The sequence below is a fragment of the Dromiciops gliroides genome, chromosome 2 (assembly GCF_019393635.1).
Source record: "Dromiciops gliroides isolate mDroGli1 chromosome 2, mDroGli1.pri, whole genome shotgun sequence".
NCBI lineage: Eukaryota > Metazoa > Chordata > Mammalia > Microbiotheria > Microbiotheriidae > Dromiciops > Dromiciops gliroides.
The window spans coordinates 122,235,430-122,262,427 of NC_057862.1; the positions used below are offsets into that span (position 1 = coordinate 122,235,430).

Below are 26,998 nucleotides of genomic sequence, written 5' to 3' on the forward strand. Positions count from 1 at the left end.
TTTCCATAAATTTCCCTTCTAGGACCCTCCCCACATAACAGAAGTCTTTCTCTAGTTGTTTTACTACCTTGAGCGTACCAATGTTATACCCAGGATGTCTGTAATCTCTGACTCTCAGTACAGAACCAGACCTTCCCTTTTTTTCTTAGTTATTCATGCCCCCACCATGATGCCCTTGATGTCATTTCTCAGGTACAGTTATGGTTGCTAATAAACTCACTGTCCCATGTGTACTCACCAGGCTCATTCCATTGCATGGTGCTTTACCTTGTAATAATGCTTCTCTGGATGCCATGGGGTTCTATGATTTACAGCCATATAGCACCAATGGGAGAAGGATATCAAATGAAATGATACATGCAGAGCAGTTTGTAAACCATAAGGTGTTTAGTATGTCATTGTGCATGGAGAGCTAGCTTCAGAGGCAGGAAGACCTGGGTTCAAGACCTGCCGCTCTGTGACTGAGAAAGTCACTTAAATCTTTAGGCAGCTCTCCAAGGCAACTCTTCAAGCTTACAGCTTGTAGATATCTTCTGTATCGGTAGGGAGATTTTTTATTAGGAGTTCACTGTATCAATGAAAGAATTGATTGTCCAAAAATTAAACAAAAAATGAGGCTGTGCCCTTGTAAAGGAAAAAGCAAAACAAAACAACCCTGGCAGGCAAAGCCGGAGTTCTGTGGCGATTCTGGAAAAGTGGAAAAGGCTGCGCTGGAGGGAGTCAGACAATTCTATCTTTCTTTTTTTTTTTTGGGGGGGGGCAATGAGGGTTAAGTGACTTGCCCAGGGTCACACAGCTAGTAAGTGTCAAGTGTCTGAGGACAGATTTGAACTCAGGTCCTCCTGAATCCAGAGCCAGTGCTTTATCCACTGCACCACCTAGCTGCCCCGAGTCAGACAATTCTAGCATAAATAAGGATAGGAGGGCCATGCCCTGGCTCAAATTCTTCCTCAACAGACCCCATATCCTGGTATTACCCACTTTGTCCTGAAGCAGGAACTTATGAAGCATTTCTGACAGTGTAGGTGATTGTAGCTTTGGGGTACAGAACTGAATGAAGGTTTTTGGGACCCAAACCCTGACTCACATTTTCCCCAATGCATTGATGTTGGAGGGAAAAAGACTGTAGGATTTGCACCCCCCCTCTCTTTCTCCCAGTGGTTGGTATATGATGCTCTTTACATTTCTATTAGAAAAAAAAGACCAGATAGGAGATCCAAAGAAACCCCAAGATGTGTATTTGCTCTCTTCTCTTCCTTACCAAGTCAGAATCAATCTCAAATCTCCCCCTTACCGAGTTGCTGCTGGAAGTATGGTGAGTAAAGCTTGGTCATTTCTTTCTCCCATCTTCCCATTCCCAGTACTAATAGTTCTTTAGATGGTACCTCTTGATCTTTCTCTTCCTCTTGTTCACTATCAGTGGGGGGACCAGTGGCCAAATGCAGAAAACTCCCTTCTAAAGACAGGTGGAGTCTTTGAAGCACCCCTGTCCTGTTAGAAGCACACAAGGTCAGATCTTGAGGGTTCCTAGTATGACCTCTGTCTCCCACTGAGAATAGCCCCAAACCAGTCCCCAGGCAGCCCCATCTCTCTGGACAGGAAGCAGAACTTGTCAGCTAGCTCTTAACCTTACTCTGCAATGTGATCCCTGCCCTCCTTGGCCACACCCCCTGTCCCTGAGTTATAAGATCTCCTTTTGCCTCAAAGCCACCAGAGCACCAAGGTTTTCCCTCCCCTTGATACTCAGCTCCTTATTCTCTTCTGGGTGCCTGTAACTGCCTGCCAGAGCAGCAGCTAGGGAAGTCACCCAAGATGACATGGAATACTAACCTTCGGTGGCGACTGCCACTCATCTGCTTCATCTTACAGGTGGCCATGGTGGTCCTTTTTGGGGTGTTTGTGCGCTACAATCCTGAGGCTGATGCACACTGGACTGAAGAGAAGAAGCACCGAAACATTTCCAGCGATGTAGAGAATGACTTCTACTACCGGTACCCAAGTAAGTAAAAATATAGGATTTGCCTTCCAGGCAACCGACAAACACCCTTCTCTGGGATCCTGTTGAAATCTCTGCCTGCACTTGGCAAACCTTCCTTCCTGAGTCTGGATAACCCTCCACCTCCACTTTTGACAGAGGCAATACCCTTTAGCCTTCTGCACTAGTCTGAGCTCAGAAGGTACAAATGCCCAACTCTGCCCCTCTCATTCCCATAATTCATGTTCCATATACCTTCAAGGTTTAAGCTGAGTGGGTCTTCACTGGGATCTTAGTGCCAAGGTCTGCTTTCATTGTGAAGGAGGAATAGTAGAAAATGGTTGGCTAAAATAAGAGCAGATGCCAAAGGTGGGGGGCTGGTCTAGGCAGGACCTTTTTCTTCAAAAGAAAAAAGGTTAAGGAGGAAACAATGTTGAACTAATTTTCAACCTCTCACTGCCCTTTAAGAATGTTCTTTCTTTGACAATAAACCTTAGCTCATGTCTGGTACCACTAAGATACTAACCTACCATACCTAGACAAATGCCTAGGGAATGGAAGAATTTGCATGGCCTGAAACGGGGTGTGTGTGTGTGTGTGTGTGTGTGTGTGTGTGTGTGTGTGTGTGTGTGTCGGGGGAGCAGTAAATTTAGAACTCAAAGGACCCAGATTTAATTCCTGGCTCTGCTCCTTTGGGCCACCCATACCAAGTCACTTCATGTCTCTGGGCCAAAATGATTGACTTGGACTAGATGATTGATCTATAATTTGACTAGGTCAGGATTACAGTCCATGAACAAGGGATGTGTGGATAGATTTCAGGTGATCATTTGAATGGTGAAAATCAAATCTTTATTTCACCATAATTGGTTTCCTTTGCAGTGCTATGTATTTTATTTTATGTATTTAGCACCATTACTCTGAGAAGGGGTCTATAGGCTTTATCAGACCAGCACAGGGGTCCATGACACCAAAAAGGTTAAGAATTCCTGAACCAGCTGATCTCTTGGTCTTTTCCAACTCAAAATCTATGATTTGATGAGCTAGAAAAAAAGTCCAGTTTTTCCTATTCTGTCCTGGACAGAACAGAATATAGCAAGGGCAACTTCTTTTTTTTTTTTTTTTAGTGAGGCAATTAGGGTTAAGTGACTTGCCCAGGGTCACACAGCTAGTAAGTGTTAAGTGTCTGAGGCCGGATTTGAACTCAGGTACTCCTGAATCCAGGGCCGGTACTCTATCCACTGCACCACCTAGCTGCCCTACAAGGGCAACTTCTTAACCTGGTCTCCTCCAAGTCCCTCTTTTATCCCCAGTAACATCCTTACTTATTGGAAAGGATCGAGGCTACACAGGGAATGGTTATTGGATTTGACATTAGGGCATCTTAGGGATTCTACCCCACTCTTGAAATTTTTGTTTGTCTATCTGCAAAGTGTTTATGATGGTGGTCTTAGCAGGGCCTCATTCTGATGCTTGGGAAATACCTGGAGAACACTGGCAAAAAACAAAAACAAACCCAAGGGCTACCAGTATTCGATTTGTGAGAATTCCAGAGAAGTCCAGATCATGGCAGTAGTGGGACCAAGAAGAAGTGGAGACTGCATTCTCTCCGCTATCCCATTTGGCTTGGTAGGGGGAGATAAAGAGCCAGAAGAAAACTTTTTTCTTCACCTTCCTGTCTTGAGCCTGGTGGATAGGAAAGCTTTCTCTGCCAATCCTGAGAATAAATGAGGAAGAAAAGGAGATTAGGTTTTAGATATCAACATACATATGGGGGAGGGACTATTATTTTGTAGCATGGGAATCTTGTGTTTAGGATCAGAATAAAGTCTGTACAGAGAGAGATCCACACACCCAGTTACTTACGTAGGATACAAAATAATCCACAGGACATGTAGACACCTCCGTTACAATATCTACACAGACTTTAGGCAAAAATGTAAAGTTAGGATCCTCCCTCTCTTTTCAATGTTCATATCTTTCCTCAGATCCTCTCACCCCCAATCTGCCCTCATTCTTATTTCAACTGAAGCAGATCAAGTGTAAGGTCTTGGCTCCACCTGTGGATATTTGAAAATTTTTTTTTAATTTTTTTTTTTTTTGTGGGGCAATGAGGGTTAAGTGACTTGCCCAAGGTCACACAGCTAGTAAGTGTCAAGTGTCTGAGACTGGATTTGAACTCAGGTCCTCCTGAATCCAAGGCCAGTGCTTTATCCACTGCGCCACCTAGCTGCCCCCGATATTTGAATTTTAATGGAGGATCCTTGAAGGAAAAATGCCAGAGGAAAGAATGGTAGAATTTCAGATACTGTCAGGATAAGGACCAAAAATACCCTTTCCCCTTTTGATACTAACTCTGCCAAACATGTACAGTCTAGTTCTAAAAGAGTTAATGTATGACTTCGAGTCTGTCTTAAATGCTTGAATTAGAGGAACCAGCCATCACCAGAGGTTCAGGATGGCTGTGGAACTGAAGGAAGAAATACATTGATCTTTTTCTAGCAAGCTGGTTTTCTGATTTCAGCTTTCTACTCCTACCAGTCAACAGGAGGCGTAAGGATCTGAATAGGTTGGGAGGGGCAAACTTTTTTTTTAACTTACTTTCAATTCTTGGCTAGAGATTGCTAACACCTGTGCAGGAACTTCCTTTTTATTCATTCAGCCCCCTCCCTTACCCTCCCACCACCATTAATGGGGCTAGTTTTTTCTTATTTGCTTTCCCTGGAGAGATCGGTTTAAGCAGGATCAGGTCATATAAGGAAGGGGTGGTGGAGAGGGTAGGCTTACCTATGGTGTACTAGTAGTCAGAACATCGAGTTGGGGAATACCCTTTGAGAATTTAATCTTAATTCCATAGCTAATTTGAGGGGATTTGCTACAGAGCTCTTATACCAGCCAATGGTCCCTGGTGAAGGCTGGGTCAGCTGAAGGCACTATTTCAGTAAGGCATGATGTTGATAACAAACCAGAGTACAGTAGAGGAGGAGAACCAGGATGGCTAGGGGTCTAGAGACAGAAAAAGAGTTAAAAGAATAGGATCCTAAAGAAGAAAAGACTTGGTAGAGGGGGAAAGGGACAGTGTGGGTTGGTTGTTGAATCATTTCAAACTCTTGGTGGCCCCATTTGGGGTTTTCTTGGCAAAGATACTAGAGTGGTTTGCCATTTCCTTCTCTGGCTCATTTTACAGACGAGGAAACCGAGGCAAACAGAGTTAGGTAACTTTCCCAGGGTCACACAGCTAGTGAGTATCTGAGGCCAGATTTGAATTCATAAAGATGAATCTTCCTGATTTCCAGCCCAGTGCCTTATCTACTTCACCACCTAGCTGCCCAGATGGCATTGTAGTTGTCCTTAAATATTTATTGCCATATTCAGAGGCAGCATGGCATAGGAAAATGAGCACGGATTTAGAGTCGGTCATAGGACTCTGGGAATGCTATTCAGTCCGTATCTGCATAACTCTGGCTAAACATTTCCCCTATCTGGGTCTCAGTTTTCTCATCTGTAAAATGGAGTTAGATTAGATAACCTATGAGGTCCTTCCAGCTCTAAATGTAAATATATGATATTGGAGCTATTGGACTTATTTCGTGTCACACCGGAAGCCAGGTCTGGTGCCAACAAGTGAAAGTTACGGGGAGGCAGATTCTAGCTGCATCGAGCAATTCTTTTAACAGAGCCGACCACCAACGATGGAAAGTCCCCGTGTCTCTAAAAGTATTTAGGGAGAAGTGGGAAGTGGCTTTGTCGGGAATATTAGGGTGGATTCCTGAGCTAGAAGTTAGATGAGATGTCCTCCAGAGAGGGTCTTCCAGATCTGCAATTCTGTGAGTCTATGACCTGCTCTGAAGCAGAACCACAACCGGAGCTGGAGTTCAACAGGGCTGTGCTCAGATTGCCATATTTAGAGGGTGTCAATTGCGCTCGGTGCTCTGGCAGAATAAAAACAATAGAGCTTAGCCTGCAGCCAGAAGAAGGAGCTAAAATAGCCTACTGTTCAGTCCTTCCTCCCCCTCCACCCCACCCGGTCCTGCTCTAGATTCCTATCTTCCCATCTCCCCAGTTGCAGCCTCATGCCAGGGGCCCTGGTCCATGGAGGCATTGCCCACTCCTTGACTGTTGATACAGTTAGTTAAGTTACTTGCCGGAAGCACAGTTTGTGGTGGTTGCTTAAGCATAAAAATTCCTAGATATACCTCTGTTTTGGAGTTGGAGGCCGACGTATGAAGAACGAGGTAAGGAAGAGATGAGATTTTGCTCTCTGAAAAAGAATATCAACTGTCCTTAGGATTGACCTGGGGAAGTTAGGAGGAGTTCTGATTACCCCCTCAGGACCACCAATCATTTGCCTGGTGCCATTCCAGCCCTGCCACTTACTACATAAGTGACCTTGGGCAAATGATTTTCCTCCTCTGCATGTCAGTTTCCTCATCTGTAGGTGGCTAGGGAGTTGTATTTGTAGTCAGGAAGACCCAAGTTCAAATCCTGCCTCAGAAAATATACTAGCTACCAATTACTTGAGCAAGTCTGCCTCTCCCAGCCTCAGTTTTCTCATCTATAAAATGGGGGCAAGCACCAATATCGCAGGTTTGTTTTGAGGATCAAATGAAATCATGCATGTAAAGTGCAGTAGAACTTTAAATCCTTAAAAGTGCCATAGCAAATGGTAGCTACGAGGAAATAATCTCGAAGGCACCTTCCAGCTCTAACCCTACACAGAGTAACCTGAATTTTCGTAGCATAGAGGAGAAAGCAGTGGTGGTCTGTTAGCACCGCGAGCTGCCTCAAGGTCTGGAATCTTGAGGACCAGCTGACCTGCTTTGCAGGGTCTTCCAGCTTTGGGTCAGGACACAGAAAAAAATATGCAGGAGCTCCCTCCTCAGAAGCTTCATCATCTGTCCGTGTCCAAAGGGCGAGGTGCTCGGGGCTGCCTTTTGTGGTTGGGAAGGCCTACAGCAGTGTGGAAGAACCATTTCCTTAATCTATAGAAAAATTCAAATGGTGCACACTAGTAAAAGGCAGCCTACATGCAACTCACTTCAGTGATTTGGGGAGGAAGGAGGAGGAAAGGGAAAGGGGGAAGAGAACAAGCACTTATGAAGTTTCTGTGATGTGCTGAGTACTGTGTTCAGCTTAAGCACTTTACAAGTATTATCTCATTTGATCCTCACAACAGCTGTGTTGTAAATGCTATTGTTATCCTCATTTTACAATGGTGGAAACTAAGCTGGACAGAGGTTGTGACTTGCCCAGGGTCACACAGTAAGTGTCTGAGGTCAAATTTGAACTCAGGTCTTCCTTACTCCCTGTGCAGAGCTCTATCCACAGTGCCACCAAGCTGCCAAAATAAGCCAGAAGCGAGATGTAAGATGTTCAACTCACTATAAAAATTAGAACCGGGAAACATAGACTTTAAATAAATTCAGTTCAATTCAAAAACATTCCTTAAGGGCCAAGGCACTGGGGATACAAAGACAAAACCAAAATGACTTCTGCCCTTAAGGAACTTATGTTCTACTGCAACATGACAATTTTTGCATAACATTGGTATAAAAGAGGGAGAATACGACCTCAAACACTTGACACTTGTTAGCTGTGTGACCCTGTCAGCTGTGTGTCACTTAACCTTCATTGCCCCGCAAAAAAAAAAAAAAAGGAGAATATATTCAAGTCATTGCCCCCAAAGGTGCTGTGAGGAGGGGAGAGAGGGAGACAAGGAGGAAGAGAGGAGAAAGAGAAAGAGGAAAGAAGGGGGAGGAAAGGAGAGAGAAAGAGGGAGGGAGAGTGAGAAAGAAGAGAGGGGAAGGGAGGGAGAAAGAGGAAGAAAGAAAAGAGGGGGAGGGAAGGAAAGAGAAAAAGAGGGAGGAGAAGTGAAAGAGAGAAGAGATGAGAAAGAGAGAGAAGAGAAAGGGAGGGAGGGGAGAGAGAGGAAGAAGGGAAAGGGAAAAAGAAAGAGAGAGAATATCTCCCTGATTCAAGTGTCTCCCCTCTAGATTAATCATCCTAAATCACCATGCTTTAACTCCCAGTTTACCAACCTTTAATAGCCGCACCCTTGCTCATAGGATGAAGTTCATGCTGTTCTGCCTCACTTCTATAGTCTCTCTCTCTCTTGTGTTGTTTTTTGTTTGTTTGTTTGTTTTTGTTTTGTTACTTCTGTTTTCTCTTAATCTGGCTCTACTTTACTGCTCCAACATATTTCCAAATACTCCCCTACAAAAACTTAAGTTCTAGACAAGTGCTCATTGCCTTGACTACTTTCACTTTTCCCTTTCTGCCACACTACCATCCCACTTTTCTCCACCTATTTAAATCCTACCCATTCTTTAAGACCCAGTTCCTTGACCTCTTCCCTGATTACTCCCGGCCATATCTACTTCTTTCTCTGAATTCTTGAGTTACTTACTGTACATGCCACTGATTTTGCCACTGTGTGTGTGTGTGTGTGTGAGAGAGAGACACAATCATCTTCATATTATTATCCAGTTGACTATGCATCTCTTATTTTCCCAACGACCTTGTAAACTCTTATCTTTTTGCATTTCTTTAGTCACAGGCACCACCCTTAACCAAGTATGTGTCTACTGAAATGCTGAGTAATGATCATCATTATAATAACTGAAAATAAGCATTTACATAACATATAATAACTAATAATAACTTATAATGAGTATTTATATACAGAGTGTCTCAAAAGTCAGTGTGGTTTAAAGCTATTTTAATAGCTTTAGTAATAAACTTATTCTTAAATTTATTAAACAAAACATATTACATACAAGTAAAATAAAAATATTAAATTATTAATAATAAAAAATAAGCTTTAATAGTTTAAGCTATTTTTTAAAAACTTAAAATAGCACTAAAGCTTTTGGGACACCCTGTATAATATTCTAAAACTTTAAAAATATATAATTTATGCTAATTCGATCCTCATAAAAACAAAACAAAACCCCAAACCCTGTAAGGTAGGTACTGCAGCTGCTATTAGCTTTCTTCCACCTTAAAAAAAAAGAGAAATTTGAAGTTCAGAAAAGTTATGACTTTCCTTTGGTCACAAAGATAACAAATGTCAGAGATGGAATTTGAATTTAGGTCTTGGCTGATTCCTAGTTTAGGACTCTTTCCTCTCTATCACAATACCTTAAAAAATTCAGGTATGCAAATATTTGAACTAAGAGATACTATAAAGGACATATAAAGAAAGATGCTGTCTGCATCCAGAGGAAGAACTGATAAATAGAAGTATTTATAGAATAATTATATATGTGTATATATTATACGCACTTATACACATACACACATATGTATATATGTGTATATACACACACACACACACACACACATATATATATATATATACACCTATTTGTGCCTAATGATAGCCGCCTGTAGAGCAGAATGGGGGGAAGAAAGGGGAAAAAAAGGGAAAAAAGAAATTTATGTGATAACTTTAGTATATATTTAAAAGGAATAGCAAGTTGTACATAATAGACTTGCAGTTTCAAGTACAATCATCTTCTTTTAAATTATATTATGTTATGGAGATGCTTGTTTCATCCCATAAATTTAAAAACAAACAAATAAATAAGAAGCCAAACAAATAAATAAATGCTATAGAATGAGGTTTTTAGATTTTCTACAAATTTTCAGTTATCCTGACATATTGGGTCTGCATCTATATAATAAATTGGTTGTACCATCCACACTGCACTGGGTACTAGAATTTAGAGGTAGTCTAACACCCTCATTTTTTAGTTAGAGAAACTGTTTCCCAGGGTTCAATAGCTTGCCCAAGGTCAGGCAGGTAGTAGGTTAGAGATGCATGATTTGAGCCCAGTTCCTCAGACTCAAATCCTGTGTTTTCCCCTCTAATTCATGCTGCCTCTAAGTAAGTAATAGGCATTAAATAAAAGCTTTTAAAAATGAATTGAAAGGAAGGAGATGGCCAGAGGGAGAGAAGCCAAAATCAACACTGGAAACTTGCCTCTGGCAAACTGCCTAGCATCTATTCCTCTGTCTCTGATAGAGCCAGCTTAGAATGACACACACAGGTAAGGATGTCAGGATGGACCTTAACCTGGAAGGATCAGATTTTTACAAATTTTATTTGTCAATTTAATAGCAAAGCCATGGGGGCAGGCAATAGTTTTTTGTTTTAGAAAACTAGCTATCAGGCAAAAGCCAGGGAATTCCCCACCCTTGGCTAGCATAAAAGCAATTATAATCCTCCTCAATATGAACAAATATTTAATTAGTGCCTACTCTGTTCTAAAAGCGAGTGATGCAGAGATGTCTAAGACACAGTCCTTGCCCTCTGGAAACTTATGATCTAGCTGGGGAGACAAGGGGTATATAAAATATGAATAACAATACAGGGAAGTAATAGTAAATATTAGAGGAAGGGTTAGAACCCAGGTTTTTCTTGACTCTCAAGTCCAACTTAATAGCACAATGATTTGATGTTCTTGGGATCAAAGATCATTACAGACAGTGACTGTAGCCATGAAATTAAAAGACACTTACTCTGGACCATATACTATAAAGCAAAGACATCATCTTGCTGATAAAGGTCTGCATATTCAAAGGTATAATTTTCCCAGTAGAAATATTTGGCTGTGAGAGTTGGACTAGAAGGAAAGCTGAGTGCTGCAGAACCAGTGCTTTTGAATTGTGGGACTGAGGAAAACTATTGAGAATTCCTTGGACAAAAGAGGCAGCTAGGTGACACAGTGGATAAAGCACTGGTCCTGGATTCAGGAGGACCTGAGTTCAAATTGGCCTCAGACATTTAACACTTACTAGCTGTGTGACCCTGGGCAAGTCACTTAACCCCAATTGCCTCACCAAAAAAAAAAAAAAAAAGAATCCCTTAGACAGCAAGGAGGTCAAATTAGTCAATACTTAAATAAATTAATTCAGACTATTCATTGGAAGGACAAATACAGAAACCGAAGCTTAAATACTTTGGCCACATAATGAGAAGATGGGATTCATTGGAAAAGACCTTGATGCTGGGAACGAAAGAAGGAGATGAAGAGGATGAAATGGACAGCATTAAGGAAGCAACAGACATGTGCTTAAACAGACTTTGGGAAATAGTGGAGGATAGAAGGGCCTGGCATGCTCTGGTTCATGGGTCATGAAGAGCCTGACATGACTGAATAACAACAATGAGGGTAAGGAGAGGCAGAGTGTAGTAGATGGAGAACACCCCTATTCAGACTTTATTCCTTATTCAGCTCTCTTTATCCTTCCTGGGGGAGGAGATGAGATGTACTTCAGAAGGGGAGGTTCCTGGAAGCTGCAAAGGAGAAAACAAACACCCAAGATTTCAAGAGTTTGTATCCTTTACTTGGAGGTTTCACTCCTTTAACTGGCTGTAACCACAGAGGTTTCTCACCTTGCTCTAGAACTTGTGTCCCTAATACCCCCCACTTCCAACCCCTGTCCTGTAGAGCAATTAAGGCAGAATTCAGTACTAGGCTCATTTTTACTGAAGGACCAAATTTTGATTTCTTTAAAAATTTATATTTCATTAAATATTTCCCAATTATGTGTAAAATTTTAAAAATTCATCTAAAAAACTTTGAGTTCTAAATCTTTCCCTCCCTTTAGCACCTCTCCCTCCTTGAGAAGGCAAGCAATTTGATATTGATTACACATGTAAAATCATGCAAAACATATTTTAATATTAGTCATGTTGTAAAAGAAATTACAGACAAAAACCAGTTTTTAAAAAGTATGCTTCAATCTACATTGACAACATCAGTTTTCTCTCTGGAGGTGGATAACATTTTTGTCATGGGTCCTTTGGAATTATCTTGGATCATTATCTTGATCAGAATAGCCAGATCTTTCACAGTTTTCATCCTTATAGTATTGCTGTTACTATCTTCAGTGTTCTACTGGTTCTGCACATTTCACTTTGCATGAATTCATTTAAATCTTCCCAGGTTTTTCTAAAACCATCCTGCCCATCTTTTCTTGTAGCACAATTAACTCTTGATTTCTAAACCTATGATTCCCCCACTTCTACTTCCAGATCCATATTTTACTTCCTGGTTTTATTTTACCGGCTTTAGGGAAACATTGCCCTAAGCCTGAATTCCACTGACAGACAAGATGATGAATCATGAGTATTGACCTCTGCTCAAAAGCAATTGAGGAGACCCATTCATTTATAATAAAGGGCTAGGGGCATAGGAAGACTGAAACCATTAAATAGTATGTTCCCTTTATAATAAGGATGTCTGGCTTTTCTTCCTGCAGGCTTCCAGGATGTCCATGTTATGATCTTTGTGGGTTTTGGCTTCCTCATGACCTTCCTGCAGCGCTATGGTTTTGGCTCTGTTGGTTTCAATTTCCTCCTTGCAGCTTTTGGAATCCAGTGGGCAATACTGATGCAAGGCTGGTTCCACTCCTTCCATGATGGCTACATCCTCATCGGTGTGGAGAAGTAAGAGGAACTGGGTGACTGGAGTGTAAGGCATGGGTTCTGGAGGAGTTGTGGGGGAAGGAACCAACCCTCTCAAATATCCTCCTGTGGCATTTTGTAATCACAAAATTTTAATCTGAAACCAGAGTAAAAGAACTGGGGAAAATCTTAGCAATCATCATGTACCACTACCTCCTCTTATAATTCTGTTGATCATTCATTTATCAAACATTTATTAAAGACCTACTATGTACCAGACATTGTGCTAGTTCTTGAGGTTGCCCATGCAAAAATGAAGTGATACTTGTATTCAAAGAGTTTACATCTTCTAGAGAAAGAAACAACCAGGACCCAAATAAGTCCAAGCAAAGCATAACTAAAGTAAATACAACATAATTTTGTGGGATCAAAGGCACTGACAGCTGGAAGAATCAGGAAAAGCTTTCAGTAAGAGTTGACACTTGAACTGAGCCTCAAAAAAAGCTCGGCACAGTGTCTGGTACATAGTGGGTGCCTAATAAATGTTTATTGGATTGAATGAAGAGACAGAGATAATGAGAAATCGCATTCTAAGCATGGGGAGGATGAGCAGCTTGAATAAAGGCACTGGAGGAAGGTGGGAGGAATGAAATGTCATATGCAAATAACAATAAGCAATTGAGGAATAGAGATGTAAATGCATGACTTGTTCAGGATCACATATTGTGACAGTCTCTAGAACAATTGCCCCATATACCTATCCCAACAGATACATATACAACTCCCTGTATTGTCAATGAGCACATTTAATTCAACTCAACATTGAACCATTACTGTGTACAAACAATTGCTCTGTGCACTGGAGATTGCTTGGAGGGGAGGAGACTTTGGTGGGATCTGGATGCCACAGGAAGGTCTGGCCCTTCCTTAGGGAGAGTTGGAGGGGATACTTATTCCACACTCTTTCTATGTTTGGTCCCCTCTTTTTGTAGGATTAAGTATTTTTATAACAGCCTAAGAACTACCACACTGAATCAGACAAACATCTATCCAGCTAGTATTGTGTCTAATAGAGGCACCTTTGGATGTGTGGTACTAATGCATAGTTTCCCAAGAGAACTATCTCAAAAATCTAGTAGTGGAAAGAGTATTGGTCAAGGAATGAAGAAATTTGTAATTTCATCTTTCATCGTACTTCAATTTTATTTTCATTTTTCAAAAGGGAATTAGTAATGTCTTCCCTGTCTACTTGACGATATTGTTGTCATGGTCAAATGAAACCATAATAGATGTTTGACCTAGAATGAGGAAGACCTGAATTTTAGTCCTGCCTCAGAAATGTAATAGCTATGTGTCCTTGGACAAGTCACTTAACCTTTTGGCTTTATCACTGCACCCTAAAGATGACTGGGACTTTCCATTTGACTTGTAGTCAAAATTTTCCTTCCTACCTTCCTAGTTAAAGCATTACTTTCTTTGGTCTTGAAACCATCTCTTATAAACTTCAAGGCATGTGACTTAGTTTTCCTGTACTGGAGTTTGATGAACACATGTAAGTTCTTAGTCTTTAGTTATATCTCCTCTTTGCCTTTATCTTGAGTCCCCATTTGATGAGTACCTACTGTGTTCAGAGCCTTGTGTGGAATATCAGCCTGAATCAGGCTTAGACCCTGTGCTTAAAGAGCTTATAATCTCAATAGAAGAGATGAGGTGTCTATACCAATAACTGTGATATAAGGTAGAACGTGGTCTCATAAGAAGTGAAACCAGTTGTGATGGGAGCTCAAAAGAGGGAGAGATCACATCTGATTGAGGAAGTCAAGGAAGGAAGAGGTCTCTCTAGAGCAGGCCCTTGAAGTGGAGGGAGTAATAAAGGGAGTGGGGAAAGGACAGCCTCTTGAAGGACATAAGGAAAGGCATGGCAGGTCATAGACTTAGAGCAGGAAAGTACATTAGAAGTCATTTAGTCCAGCCCCCTTGTTTATAGATGGGGAAACTGAGGCTAAGGATAGCTTGTCCATGGTCACACAGCCAGTAAGTGTCAGAGGCAGACTTTGAACCCAGGTCTTCCTGACTCCAGGCCTAGCACATAAGAACTTGAAGTCAGTAGCTAGTCTATCTTGGCTGGAATGTAAGGTACATGTACGAGAAGGGTGGGCGGTAAGGCTGGGCAAGGTAAGTTGTCAGCCAGATCACTGAAGGTCTTGAATGTCTGGTTAAGGTGTTTGGACTCGAGAACAAATTGAGGGCACAGTTCCTGTCTTGAAGGGATTTCAAATCCATCTGGGTGCCCAGCCTCTTTCTGACCTCAGGGATCCCATGCTATCTGGCAGCCCAAGGTGACTCACAAATTCCTCTGAAACTGTTTCCTTACAGCCTCATCAATGCTGATTTCTGTGTAGGCTCTGTCTGTGTGGCCTTCGGAGCTATCCTTGGTAAGGTCAGCCCCATCCAACTGCTCATCATGACCCTGTTCCAAGTGACCCTCTTTTCAGTGAATGAATTCATCCTCCTCAACCTTCTTCAGGTGAGGTCACTATGGCCTTGATGTGATTTTTTTTTTTTTTTGCAGGGCAATGAGGGTTAAGTGACTTGCCCAGGGTCACACTGCTAGTAAGTGTCAAGTGTCTGAGGCTGGATTTGAACTCAGGTCCTCCTGAATCCAGGACCTGTGCTTTATCCACTGCGCCACCTAGCTGCCGCCCTTGATGTGATTTTAAATTAGATGAGTAAAAGTAGACCAGCATGATCGTGGCAGAAGCAAGAACCTTTCTGGCCCTTCAACCTTCAGTCCAAGAGACTCATTCCGCCTCTCTTGTCTGGAAACCTCCTGGATACCTTTATAGGTCTGAGTTCAACTTAGAAAAAATCAGAGATTGTGAGTGGAAAAAATGACAGGAGGGGCTACAGGAAAAAAATGAGAAGAGAAGAGAACCCCAAAAGTAAGGAACCTTGATGGTCCCAAGCCTATATTCCATATCAGTTGGGGCAGCTAGGTGGCACACTGGCCCTGAAGTAGGGAGGACCTGAGTTCAAATCTGACCTCAGACACTTACTAGGTGTGTGACCCTAGGCAAGTCACTTAACTCCAATTGCCTTAAACATTTGGGGCCACCTCCAGTTGTCCTGTTAATATATCTTGCCACTGGACCCAGATGGCTCTGGAGGAGAGAGTGAGGCTGGTGACTTTGCATAGTCCTTCCTCACTTAAAATCCAATTCAGCAAGTCATGACATCTATCACAGTCCTTTTCGATAATGAAGACAAACAACAACCAGCCTTTTGAGAACTGATTGACACTGACATCTTTCTAGGGGCCTCAATCTCTGTCCTTGGAGGAGAAGTGATCCAGACAAGCAAGTACTGACTTTTCCTTTTCATGCCCAAGGTCAAGGATGCCGGTGGCTCTATGACCATCCACACATTTGGGGCCTACTTTGGACTTACAGTGACCTGGATCCTTTACCGACCCAACCTGAAGCAGAGCAAGGACCGGCAGAGCTCAGTGTACTACACAGACCTCTTTGCCATGATTGGTGAGAAATTCGTCTCTAATATTGGCAGGGACCAGGGGTGGGCTTTATTCAGCTTTGTTAAGCTCTGTTTACCTGGCAACCTGGTGGGATGGTCAGCAGCCAGCAGTATCCGGGCCACCCCCTCCTGCTCTCCAATCTGAAACTCAGAAAACAGTGAACCGTCAGGTCATGGGATCCCAGAGATGTCCCTAGTGGTGAAGCGAAGAGAGAAGGATTATGGGATGATTCATTCTCTCCCTGGATCACAAAGTCTCTGTCCCTCAGGTTGTTTACTTATAAAGCCTCATCCCGCATTTCCCCCAGTGTGTCCCATTGGCAGACACTACAGTAGGCAGAAGTTCAGTATCAGAACTGGTGGAGAGGGTGCCTACTATGTGTAATCCCGTGCCTTAACCCATTTTGTTAAAATTAATCTTTGTAGCATAAACGGTTTTAGTGCCTACTTAACTTCCTTTGTACCAGGTACCCTGTTCTTGTGGATGTACTGGCCTAGCTTTAACTCAGCTGTCTCCAACCATGGAGATGCCCAGCATCGGGCAGCCATCAATACCTACTGCTCCCTGGCTGCCTGTGTGCTTACCAGTGTGGCCCTCTCCAGTGCCTTACAAGGGAAGGGCAAGCTTGACATGGTGAGTGTGGGAGGTAAGATGTGGGGAGGGTGGGTGCTGGTGTTCAGGAGACACAGCTAGATGCTCCTTTGATATTTGGAGGGTTAGGAAGATGTAACTCAAAGGTGGACCAGTCACAACTCAAGCAACTTCTCCCTAAGACACCACAAGTGTTCTCCTTCTGAATGAAAACTATCAATATACTTGTCTCATTTCTACCATCTATTAATTTCCTCGAAGATTTATTATTCACATTTGTATGCCCCCCTTCCCCCAAAGGATGTAGCATAGGGCTTCACACATCATAGGCATTCAGTAAATGGTGGGTTTAGAAATGTCTTTTTAAAAAATCAAAATCAGAATTAGGTGACTGTGTGAGCTTATGAGTAGAAATCAGATGGACAATCAGAGGGTTGACATCTACTGATGTACAGTAGGAGCTCAAACTCCTAATTCCTACTGATATTGAGAGAGGGAGGGAGGGAGGGAGGGAGGGAGGGGGAGAGAGAGAGAGAGAGAGAGAGAGAGAGAGAGAGAGAGAGAGAGAGAGAGAGAGAGAGAGAGAGAGAGAGAGAGAGAGAGAGAGAGAGAGAGAGAGAGAGAGAGAGAGAGAGAAGAGAAGAGAAGAGAAGAGAAGAGAAGAGAAGAGAAGAGAAGAGAAGAGAAGAGAAGAGAAGAGAAGAGAAGAGAAGAGAAGAGAAGAGAAGAGAAGAGATGCTAAGGCTAGCTCTAAACACAATTGTGAAATGTGTCTTTGGAGCATCATGCCTTCTGGCTACCCATTGCTTTCTTCCTTCCTGTGTTGTATCTCATCCTTTTCAGGCCATACTCTCTGGATCCCTTTGCTGTCCAAGGTTACAGCTAGACTGATTCAACCTTATCTGCTAATATACTAATGGAGACTTTTGAGACCCTTCTACCCTAGGTAGCAAATGTGTATTTGGATAGTTCAACAGGAGCCTTCTGGGAACAATATTCAATTTTCATATATTATCTATCCTTCGTGGACCCCAACTGTTCTGCATCATGTGAATAATGGTTTCAACAATGAATTCTGATAGCATTAACATTTTCCCATCTTAAATATTAAACATTAATTCTATATAAAATATATAACAAATTTATAATAGAATAATATTAAATGTGATGTTATAAGATAGGCTGATTTTTTTCTATTTTACTCCAAAATTTCCCTGACCAAACCTATTTTGGGGCTATTTTCCAACAGAGTTGGAAGTCTATCTTAACTAATTCATTAGAGTCCATTTAATTCAATCCATTCCTAAATAAGAATCTTATCTATAGTGTAAGGGGCTAAAATTCTAGCTAGTCTGTCTAAAATATCTAATGAGTGGTCGCCAATAAATTATAAGCTTTAGCAAGAATTTAGACTTTTAAGCATTTATTAAGGAGAATAAGTATTTGGTGAAGAGAAAGAGAAAGGCCTAGATTCATCTATCTATTAAAGGGAGAGCACATTTCTAGCTCCACTCTCCACCTGAGTCCTCACGAAAAAGAGTGAGAGTGCCAGCCTTACCCCTTCTTCCTCCCACAAGCAAATGTCACTTCCTGAAGCCAAAGAAAAGCCACATGGCTTGCCCACGGGCACCTTCTCCTCATGGCGGAGTTTTCCTACAGTAGCTCTCCAGCAGGTGGCATCATTCCAATCGTTACAGTAGCATACCTAAGAAGTGGCCATCCAGCCTCTGCTTAAAGATTTCTCATAAGGGAGAATGTAAAATAACCCAATTCCACTACTGGATAGTTCTGTTGCTGGTTTTTTTTTTTCCTTACACCAATTAGTTCCCCCAGTTGTTCCTAGTTCTGTCCTCTGGTCCAAGCACACCAACTCTACTCTTTCATCTGATAACCTTTTGAGTATTTCAAGACAGCTATCCTTTCCCCCTCTGTCTTCTCTTCTCCAAGTCGCTTAAACCCTTTCTGCCTCGGTTTCCTTATCTGTAAAATGAGCTAGAGAAGGAAAGGGAAAACCTCGCCAGTATCTCTGCCAAGAAAACCCCAAATGGGGCTACAAAGAGTTGTAAATGGCTAAAATGAGTGAAAAACAGCAACAAACCTTGATTTATTGTCTTGTTGACTGCTCAGTTTAAAAGTCCTTAGTCTATACAGTCTCATGTCTCACTCAAGAATAAAATAAAGAGGGGCAGCTAGGTGGCGCAGTGGATAGAGAACTGGCCTTGGAGTCAGGAGGACCTGAGTTCAAATCTGGCCTCAGACACTTAACACTTACTAGCTGTGTGACCCTGGGCAAGTCACTTACCCCCAATTGCCTCACCAAAAAAAAAAAAAAAAAGAATAAAAGAAAGGTTTTTACCACCACCTTCCCACTGGGACTGTGGTTCTAAGGAGCAGTCTCCATTTTCTCCACCATACTCTGGTTGCTAGACTTGCCTGTATTCTTAACTGTATCATATGTGTTGCATTAATCAGACTTACCTACCTATGAGCAAAGAAGACTTAAAAAAACAAAAGCATCATCAGCCCCACAGACCATAAAATGTATAAAGCTACGTTATGCCTAAAAGCTCTGAATTCAGATCACAGTGGCTGCCAGGGAGAAATTAATTAAAGCCCTGCCCATTTTTTAATATAAGAAAAGCACCTTATTGTATGTTGCAGCCATCATCTCAATAAAGAGCTGCAGACCGTATTTATAGAATTAACTAATGTCTTTCTTAATCTTTTTTGGCTGAATGTGTATTCTGGTTCTTCTCAATGGCCATTCTCAGGTGGTCAGGGCCCCAGGCCCTAGTTCTGCTCAACCCAGGGATGAAATTGCCCAGCTTTAGTCATGATTCTGTTCCTCTTCCCCCACAGGTTCATATTCAGAATGCGACACTTGCCGGTGGTGTGGCTGTGGGGACAGCAGCTGAGATGATGCTCATGCCCTACGGCTCTCTTATTGTTGGCTTCATCTGTGGCATTGTATCCACTGTGGGCTTTGTCTACTTGACAGTAAGGGCTGCCTAATGGTGGTGGAGAGGGGAAAGAGATACAGGAAGAAAAATAAGGGATGAAAGAATCAATCATTTCTAGATGGGGACAGGATGATTCTGGACTTCCCAGTTCTGGGCTTTGGTGGCCTCTCCATTGCCTGACACACAGCCAACAATTTTCTCTCCCTAGCCATTCCTGGAGTCTCGACTACACATCCAAGACACCTGTGGCATCAACAATCTGCATGGCATGCCAGGCATCATTGGGGGCATTGTAGGGGCTGTCACTGCCAATGAAGCTAGTATAGCTATATATGGAGAAGAAGGGTAAGGAGGGGATGGGATATAGGGCATAGGGATCCCCCTTGACTTTTGTTTCTAAATTAATTCATTCCTGTCCAACCACAACCACAACCCTCATAGGCTCACTCCCCCAGTGTTTCTTAAGGGTCTCTCATCTCTTTTTTCTAGCTACTTCCCTATTGTTTCCATTTAATTCTTTAAACATTTATTAAACTATTATGGGCAAGGTATTATTGGGTGGAAATCCAAAGGTAAAAAATGAAATAGTTCCTACCCTAAGGATTTTATATTCTACTAGATTTCTTGCCCTTCCATCCCATACCCCAGTTTGAGTCCCTGGGAATCCTGACATAGGACCTTAAAATGTTGGAACTAGAAAGAACTTAGAGATCACTTAGCTCAATCCCCTCTCATTTTACAGTTGAAGAAACTGAGTTCCAAGAATTGAGAGTCTATTGTCTTGGTGACTGTTTAAACCTAGAAGCATTAGTCACCAAGAAAGTAGGTTACCATCAACACCAAACATTGATGGAATCCCTCCTCTGATTAGGACCCCAGAAGTTCAACCCCCATCCATGTCTTAGCTTACTTGGGGGGTTCTCCCTTTTACCCTCTAGGCTCAAGAAAGCCTTTGACTTTGAAGGGTCCAAAAGTGCTTGGAATCCTCGAAAGCAGGGCCAATACCAGGCAGCGGGCATCTTTGTGTCTCTGGTCATGGCCTTTGTGGGAGGGGCCATAGTAGGTGAGTATTGGGAAGTGAAGGCTTTGGTATCTCTGGGGACATATGAAGTGGGTATAAGTTGCATTTGGGATGAAATGGCAGCTATAGAATGTTGATTTAGAGAAGAGTTACATTTGGACTGCAGGTTAACATTCCTGCTAAGAGTGACAGCAGGGGGCAGCTAAGTGGCGCAGTGGATAAAGCACTGGCCTTGGATTCAGGAGGACCCGAGTTCAAAGCCAGCCTTAGACACTTGACACTTACTAGCTGTGTGACCTTGGGCAAGTCAATTTACCCTCATTCCCCCCCCCCCAAAAAAAAAACCATTTAAAAAAAAGTGTAGCAGCAATATGTAGTGGATCAGGTAAACTTGGAATTAGGAATAACTGGGTTAAAATCCTGTTTCAGACACTAGCTATGAAATCAAGGGCAAAAGGACTTTATGATTCTGAGTTTTCTGGGCAAAACAGGGAGCATTTATCAAGTACCTGCTCTATACTGGGCACTGTGAATAATCATACCTGTGGTGTCTGCTTTACAGGGTTTATTGGAGACTCAAGTTGAAAGAACGTATGCACAAAAGTTTTGTAAACCATAAAGTGTTATGTGAATGTCAAAGAATGTCTTCTTTGGGGATCTGGGCCTCACTTTGCCATTTGGTATCTCGCTGTTGCCACCCTGTGGCCTATTTTGGTATTACAATGGCACCAGCTCCCATTTCTATCTCTGGGGATGAGAAATTAATTCTTGTCCACTTATTGACAGAATGTGAATACTGAGAGGTATTTATTCCCTACTCTAATACAGTTTATTTTAAAGAGAAAGAGAGACCCAGGGACTTGTTCAAGGTCACACCAATTGTTAGTGACAGAGCTAACTCTTTGACCCAAGTCTACTGAACTTTCTCACTAGAGATGAAGAAACACATTTCACCACCTGCCCAAGAACCAGATAGGATAGAGCAGGATAGTAGGTGCCTCTCAAGGGAGTAAACCCCCTCTTATCCTCTGCTTCAATTGCCACACATATTCATTAAGCACATGCTGTGTCCAGGGCACTGTGATAGAAGCTAGGGAACATACAAAGATTAAATAAACCAAGGTCTTTGCTTTCATGGAGATTCAAATCTAGCAAGGGGGCAAAGGATCCTCAGATCGAGGTTCAAATTCTGCTTCTGACGTATGCTGACTGTTGTGTGACCCTATAAACTATTTAACTTCTCAGTCTTGTAGGCAACACTCTAAAACAAGAAATTACAGAAGGTCCTGACCTGCACGTGTAGAGGGAGTTTCCTCTTCTGAGAGTTCCCTAGGGCATTGAAATCATGGTCCAGTCCTTATCCTCATCCCCAATTTAATTACCACAATATTAAATGACACATGAGACTTGTCTAAGAAGGAAACTACTCTGCAAGTTTTGTTTGTTAGGGTTCGGAGGGTGGGAGTCAGTACTGATTTCAAAGGATCAGGGAAGGCTTCGTGGAGGATTGTCAGTTGAGTAGGAATTTTTGGTTTTGTTGTTGGTGAATCATTTCAGTCATGTCCAACTCTTTGTGACCCCATTTGGGGTTTTCTTGGCCGTGGTACTGGAAGGGTTTGTCATTTCCTTCTCCAGCTCATTTTACAGATGAAGAAACTGAGGCCAGCAGGGTTAAGTGAATCACCTAGGATTACAGAGCTATAAGTGTCTGAGTCCAGATTTGAACTCAGGTCGTCCTGACTCTAGGCCAAGTGCTCTATCCGCTGTACCACCTAGATGTCTATTGAATAGGAGAGGTAGAATTAAAACAGATGGAAGATGAGAAGTAAGAAGGTGGAGATGGGCTCCCAGACATAGAGGGTAAGAACATAGAGGTAGGATTCCATGGAAATGTACAAATTCACCAGAGCATAGTGCACATGGAGGGACTGGATTGTAGGTCATGTCAGTGTGAGATTAGGCTGGAGAGAGACAGAGAGAGAGACAGAGAGATATACACAGAGAGAGAGAGAGTGCATGCAGGGAGGTGAGGGGTAGGGGTGGGAAAATGGGGGAGTGTTGCAGATTGTGGAAAGTCTTGAACTGAATATATCTATTCCCATGTTCCCTATAAACCTACATACGCAGAGATCAGCCTAGACTGACTCTCAGCAGGACGGCCGGGTGGGATCCCTGGAATAAGGACATTCTTGGAAAGGGAGTGGGGTGAAGAGAAGGAAGACTTGTTCATTCTCTTCATTTGACCCTATCTTGGGTGGTTTTATTTTAAGGCTGCATTTTGAAACTTCCATTTTGGGGACAAGCTTCGGATGAAAACTGCTTTGAGGATGAAGTGTATTGGGAGGTGAGTGCCAAAGGATAAGCAATACTTTTTCAATCCAGCTGTACTGGTGCTTTCATTTTATAAAACCAGGAAATAACTGACTGTGGCCAGGATGATGGACAGAAACTTGGCCACCAGGTGATGTTCCCCTGAGCTGCTGGGATTATGGAAGCAAAAATGCTCCTTTGCTCTCAGAATCTTAGGGGCAAGAGGAAAGGATTTTTCCAGGTCTCTTAATCCGGGGTAACGCAAAGTGGGTGCTAATTAAAATGACTCCCCAGAGATATCTGGTGTGGTTCTAGATATTCAAGGCAGAATTCTAAGTAAAATATGGGATAAAACCTCATTATTTCACACTTTATTAATCTAGAATTTGAAATTAGATCATTTCAAATTAATCAGGGATAATCAGTTAGGGGCTCTTCTTACTCTTATCTATTTTCAAAAAGGTTTTCCTAAATAAATTAATTTCATTGGATTAAAAAACTTTTATTGAGTTTCTTTTAGGCATAAAACTTTAATATCTGTACTTTTATCCCTCCACTCAGAAAGATCACAACTTCTCTATAACCTAGTATAACTATAGTTGTAACAATACATAAACAACAATCTTCTGTCACCCTTGAATGACCAGGGAAACCTTGGGGGGAAGAGGACCTAACTGCTGCCTGTGGGTAGAGAAAGGCTTACACAGCATTAACCTGTATTCCTGAATTCTAGACTCTGATTGTGAACTCAGATGGGCTAATATATCTGGATTTTAGCTATATTACTATATATTATATATAACTACTAGATTAGCTAAATGTTCATCTGTATACCTACTATCTGGTATATAGTAATCTAGTTCCTGAGTTCTAAGACCCTGATTGTGAACTTAGATGGGCTAATATACCTGCACATTAATTATATTACTACAAATTATATATATATATAAGCTAAATCTTCATCTGTATACCTACTATATGGTATACAGTAATCAACCAACCAACAGGGCAAAAGTCATTAAGGCTTTCCCTAAGATTGAACACTAATAGGCAAGGTAAGAGGCTAGGAGTTCAGGTGTTCCAGATAAAAGCTAAGAGCTTTTCAGCTAACAGTCACTGGGAAAAGACTCAAGAGATTGAGAGTCCAGGAGATCAAGGCAAAGACCCCCAAATAGGTCAGAAATTGATGAAGAATCAGTAAGTCCCAGAGTTAGTAAATGATTCATGGTACCAGTAATCAGACTGATGTAGAAGCAAGGGGTGTCTGAGGAAGAGGTCCAGACTCTTTGATTGGATAGGAACTGGAGTTAGGAAATGCTGTGGACCTTGGTCTACAAGTTTTAGCAGTAGAGTAGCCATGGCTGGATGAAGAATTAGGAGACTGATAGAGGCTATGGAAAGGTAGAGAAAGACTTGAGAATACAAGGAACTGCTAGAATCAAATTGCAAGTCATTCTTTCCAAGTCATGAAATTGAATCCCCTAAAGGACTCTTTTGTTTCAGTTCTCTGTACCCAGTGTACTAAAAGCTATAAGACTGCATTACTTTTAAAATATACTACTATTCAGAATCTCTGCTATTTCCTTCCAGTAAGTCCACCTGAGTAAAGTTTGCCCATATACCTGTGTCAAATAGCTCCTCTCTGGAAGTATAGTACAGCAGAAAGACTGCTGAATTTGGGATAAGAGCCCCTGGGATTAAGTCCAAATTCTGCCATTTACTCCCTAAATGACCTTGAATGAGTCACTTAATTTCTCTGGACCTCAGTTTCATCATCTGTAAAGCCAGGGGGTTGGACTAGATGACCTCTCAGATCCTTCCCAATATAAATCTGTGAACTTATGAATATGTTATATTACTCTGTTCTTTCTCTTACTAACCAAAAATTCGAACTGTTTCCGTAAAAAAGGAACTTCCACATTACCTTTAATTCTGCTCTGACTAACTGGAATCTGGCTCTTGGGAGCCATTTTAACTAGCATCTGCACTTTTTAACACCTCCAAGAAAGGTGGGATATTCAATCTTCAACGTGGACACCTATGTAACTATTAGTCTCTCTAGTTGTACCAGCTGCTTAAAAATTCAGAGTTGAAGCTATTTTAGATTACAGTTAAAAGGAGAAGGGAATGTATTAGTCTCACGAGTCCTTTTATGTAACCAGCTCTAATATGTTACCTCTTCTTACCCTCAGAAACTCACTCTAATTTTGTTCTGTTTTGACCTTCATAATTTATTTTAAAGATCACATTACACCTATCTTTGCTCTGCGAGTCTTTTATTGGCCTCTGGACAAAGGCAATAAGATGTAAAATCTTGACCTAACAAAAGTTCTACAAGTGAAGTTTTTCCCCATAGACCACTAGGCTGAGGGATGGTTTGATCCTGAGCATGAGATAGATTTATTTGGTGGGAAGATGTCAATTCAGGGGTGTGAAATATGCTAAGTGACCACAAGGTGGCACCTATGACATGCTATATGCCTATTGAGGAGGGTTGGGTTCCCCCCCCCCATTACTTTGACAGACTCTTATCAGGAACACCCCTTCACTGCAGCCACCATAGAGCAATAGGAAAGGATTAGGAGAGAGTATGTTGGGGTGGCCCAGTGACCTTCTCTTTATGTAGGTGCCTGAGGCTGAGAAAAGCAACCATCGCGAGGATACTACCCTCAAGCCTGTGGCAACCTAACACAGATGTCGGCTCTCTGTGGAAGAGAAGCAGGTGGGAGTGTGCCTGGAAGTGGAATTTCTCTGGTTTGGGGAAACCCCATGAAATCAGGTCTGCTCTAGGACAAAGGCAAAGTACATCCTGGACCCTACCTAAGAGCAGATGTTAACCAGCAAGTGGACCGTTGTCAGCAGAACATGTCAGCCAGGGTTGGGTTCCGTCACCCAACCTCTGTAGTCCAAGATCCATAACCCCAGAACCAGTTAGAATTGAGCTGGTTTCTTGAGGTGGGGAAATGGAGTGAACAGCCTTTTCCCTTGCTAAACCCTACCCAACACCGTCCCTTGGAATTTGGGATCCTGTGGGTGGCGAGTCACAGAAGAAGAGAGAGAAAGAATATGGGTATTCTGTTGGGGCAGGAGTGTAATCTTCTATCACCCTACCTGGGTGGGAGTCAATCAGTCAACATTACGGTCTTAAGCACTTGCTATGTGTCAGGCACAGCCCTGGAGATACAAAGAAAAGCAAAACCTGGTCCTTGACTTTAAGAAACTTACAATCTAATGGCAGAGACATCATGCTAATAACTATATATGCATAAGATAGCTATCTGTGTGTGTATATGTGCATATTTATATGTGTGTATGTATATATATTAAATTCATATATACCACGTATACCTATGTGCGTATAGTGTAAACGAAAGGCAATCTCCAAGGGCAAGCACATGTTATAGTGGGAGGACTTTGAAAGGCTTCCTACAGAAGATGGGGTTTGTGCTAAGTCTTAATGAAGCACAGATGTGCTGATCCTTAATTCTCTTGTGGTGTGTGGTGTGATGCGTTTAGTAATGAGCTTCACACACATCGGGCGTCTGGTAAACTTGGAGGGGAAAGCAGTGGATTTTGGAGGCTTGGGACCAGGGTCCTATTCCGGCCTTTATCACTTTCTAGTTATTTTATGCCAAACAGGCCACTTCCCTTTCCCTCATCTATAAAATGGAGGGCACTAATACCTACTCTGCCCACCTCACAAGACTGTTGTGTTAACACATAAGCTAAGTAAGAGATGCGCCAGTTCCACTTTAGTAAGGCATTGTTATTGAATCCTGCCAAAGCTCTGGGGCTGGGGAAATTTATCTGCAGGCCTTGAAGGGGCTTAGGCCTGCAGCAGAGGCAAGGGTTGCTCTGATGCTTAATGGGCTTGGGCCATCCAGCAAGTTATGTAGGGGATCAGAAGGTAAAGGGGAAAGCGAGCAGCTACCTCCTTAAGCCCCTTTATTAGAGAAAGAGTAAAGTCAGCAGGGTCCAAGATTTAGGCTCCCTAGCTTTCATGCCCTTCTGGGCTCCAGTAGAGCAGTGGACATGTGACAAAGTGCTCTTGGCCTCTTTCAACTGCAGGTGTCCTTTGGACCCTCTCGGCCTCGGTGACCTCAGGAACGAGAGTATGTTTTTGCCCACCTCCATCCTCTGGATTCTCTACCCATCCACTTCTCTACCTTCAACCTCCTACCTCCAAGCAAAGGAT

At 42.2% G+C, this 26,998-nt stretch overlaps 1 protein-coding gene across 1 annotated transcript; it reads left to right on the forward strand.

Annotated features, from left to right (window-relative positions):
- The first annotated feature begins 1,812 nt into the window (after positions 1 to 1,812).
- Positions 1,813 to 26,998, forward strand: RHCG (Rh family C glycoprotein). Its single transcript, XM_043987949.1, has 11 exons — positions 1,813 to 1,999; positions 12,245 to 12,431; positions 14,766 to 14,916; positions 15,778 to 15,925; positions 16,388 to 16,554; positions 19,372 to 19,509; positions 19,681 to 19,817; positions 20,411 to 20,535; positions 22,764 to 22,837; positions 25,430 to 25,525; positions 26,872 to 26,998. Exons 1-10 carry the CDS (start codon positions 1,813 to 1,815, stop codon positions 25,490 to 25,492), a joined length of 1,377 nt encoding a protein of 458 aa, XP_043843884.1. The 3' UTR covers positions 25,493 to 25,525; positions 26,872 to 26,998.

What these genes read in the sequence shown, in the direction of transcription:
- RHCG (XM_043987949.1), top strand. Translation starts at nt 1,813, where the DNA reads ATGACATGGAATACTAACCTTCGGTGGCGACTGCCACTCATCTGCTTC. An exon ending in AGACCTCTTTGCCATGATTG is followed by an intron (nt 15,926 to 16,387) that starts GTGAGAAATTCG and finishes CCTTTGTACCAG; the next exon opens with GTACCCTGTTCTTGTGGATG. An exon ending in TGTGGGAGGGGCCATAGTAG is followed by an intron (nt 20,536 to 22,763) that starts GTGAGTATTGGG and finishes TTTTATTTTAAG; the next exon opens with GCTGCATTTTGAAACTTCCA.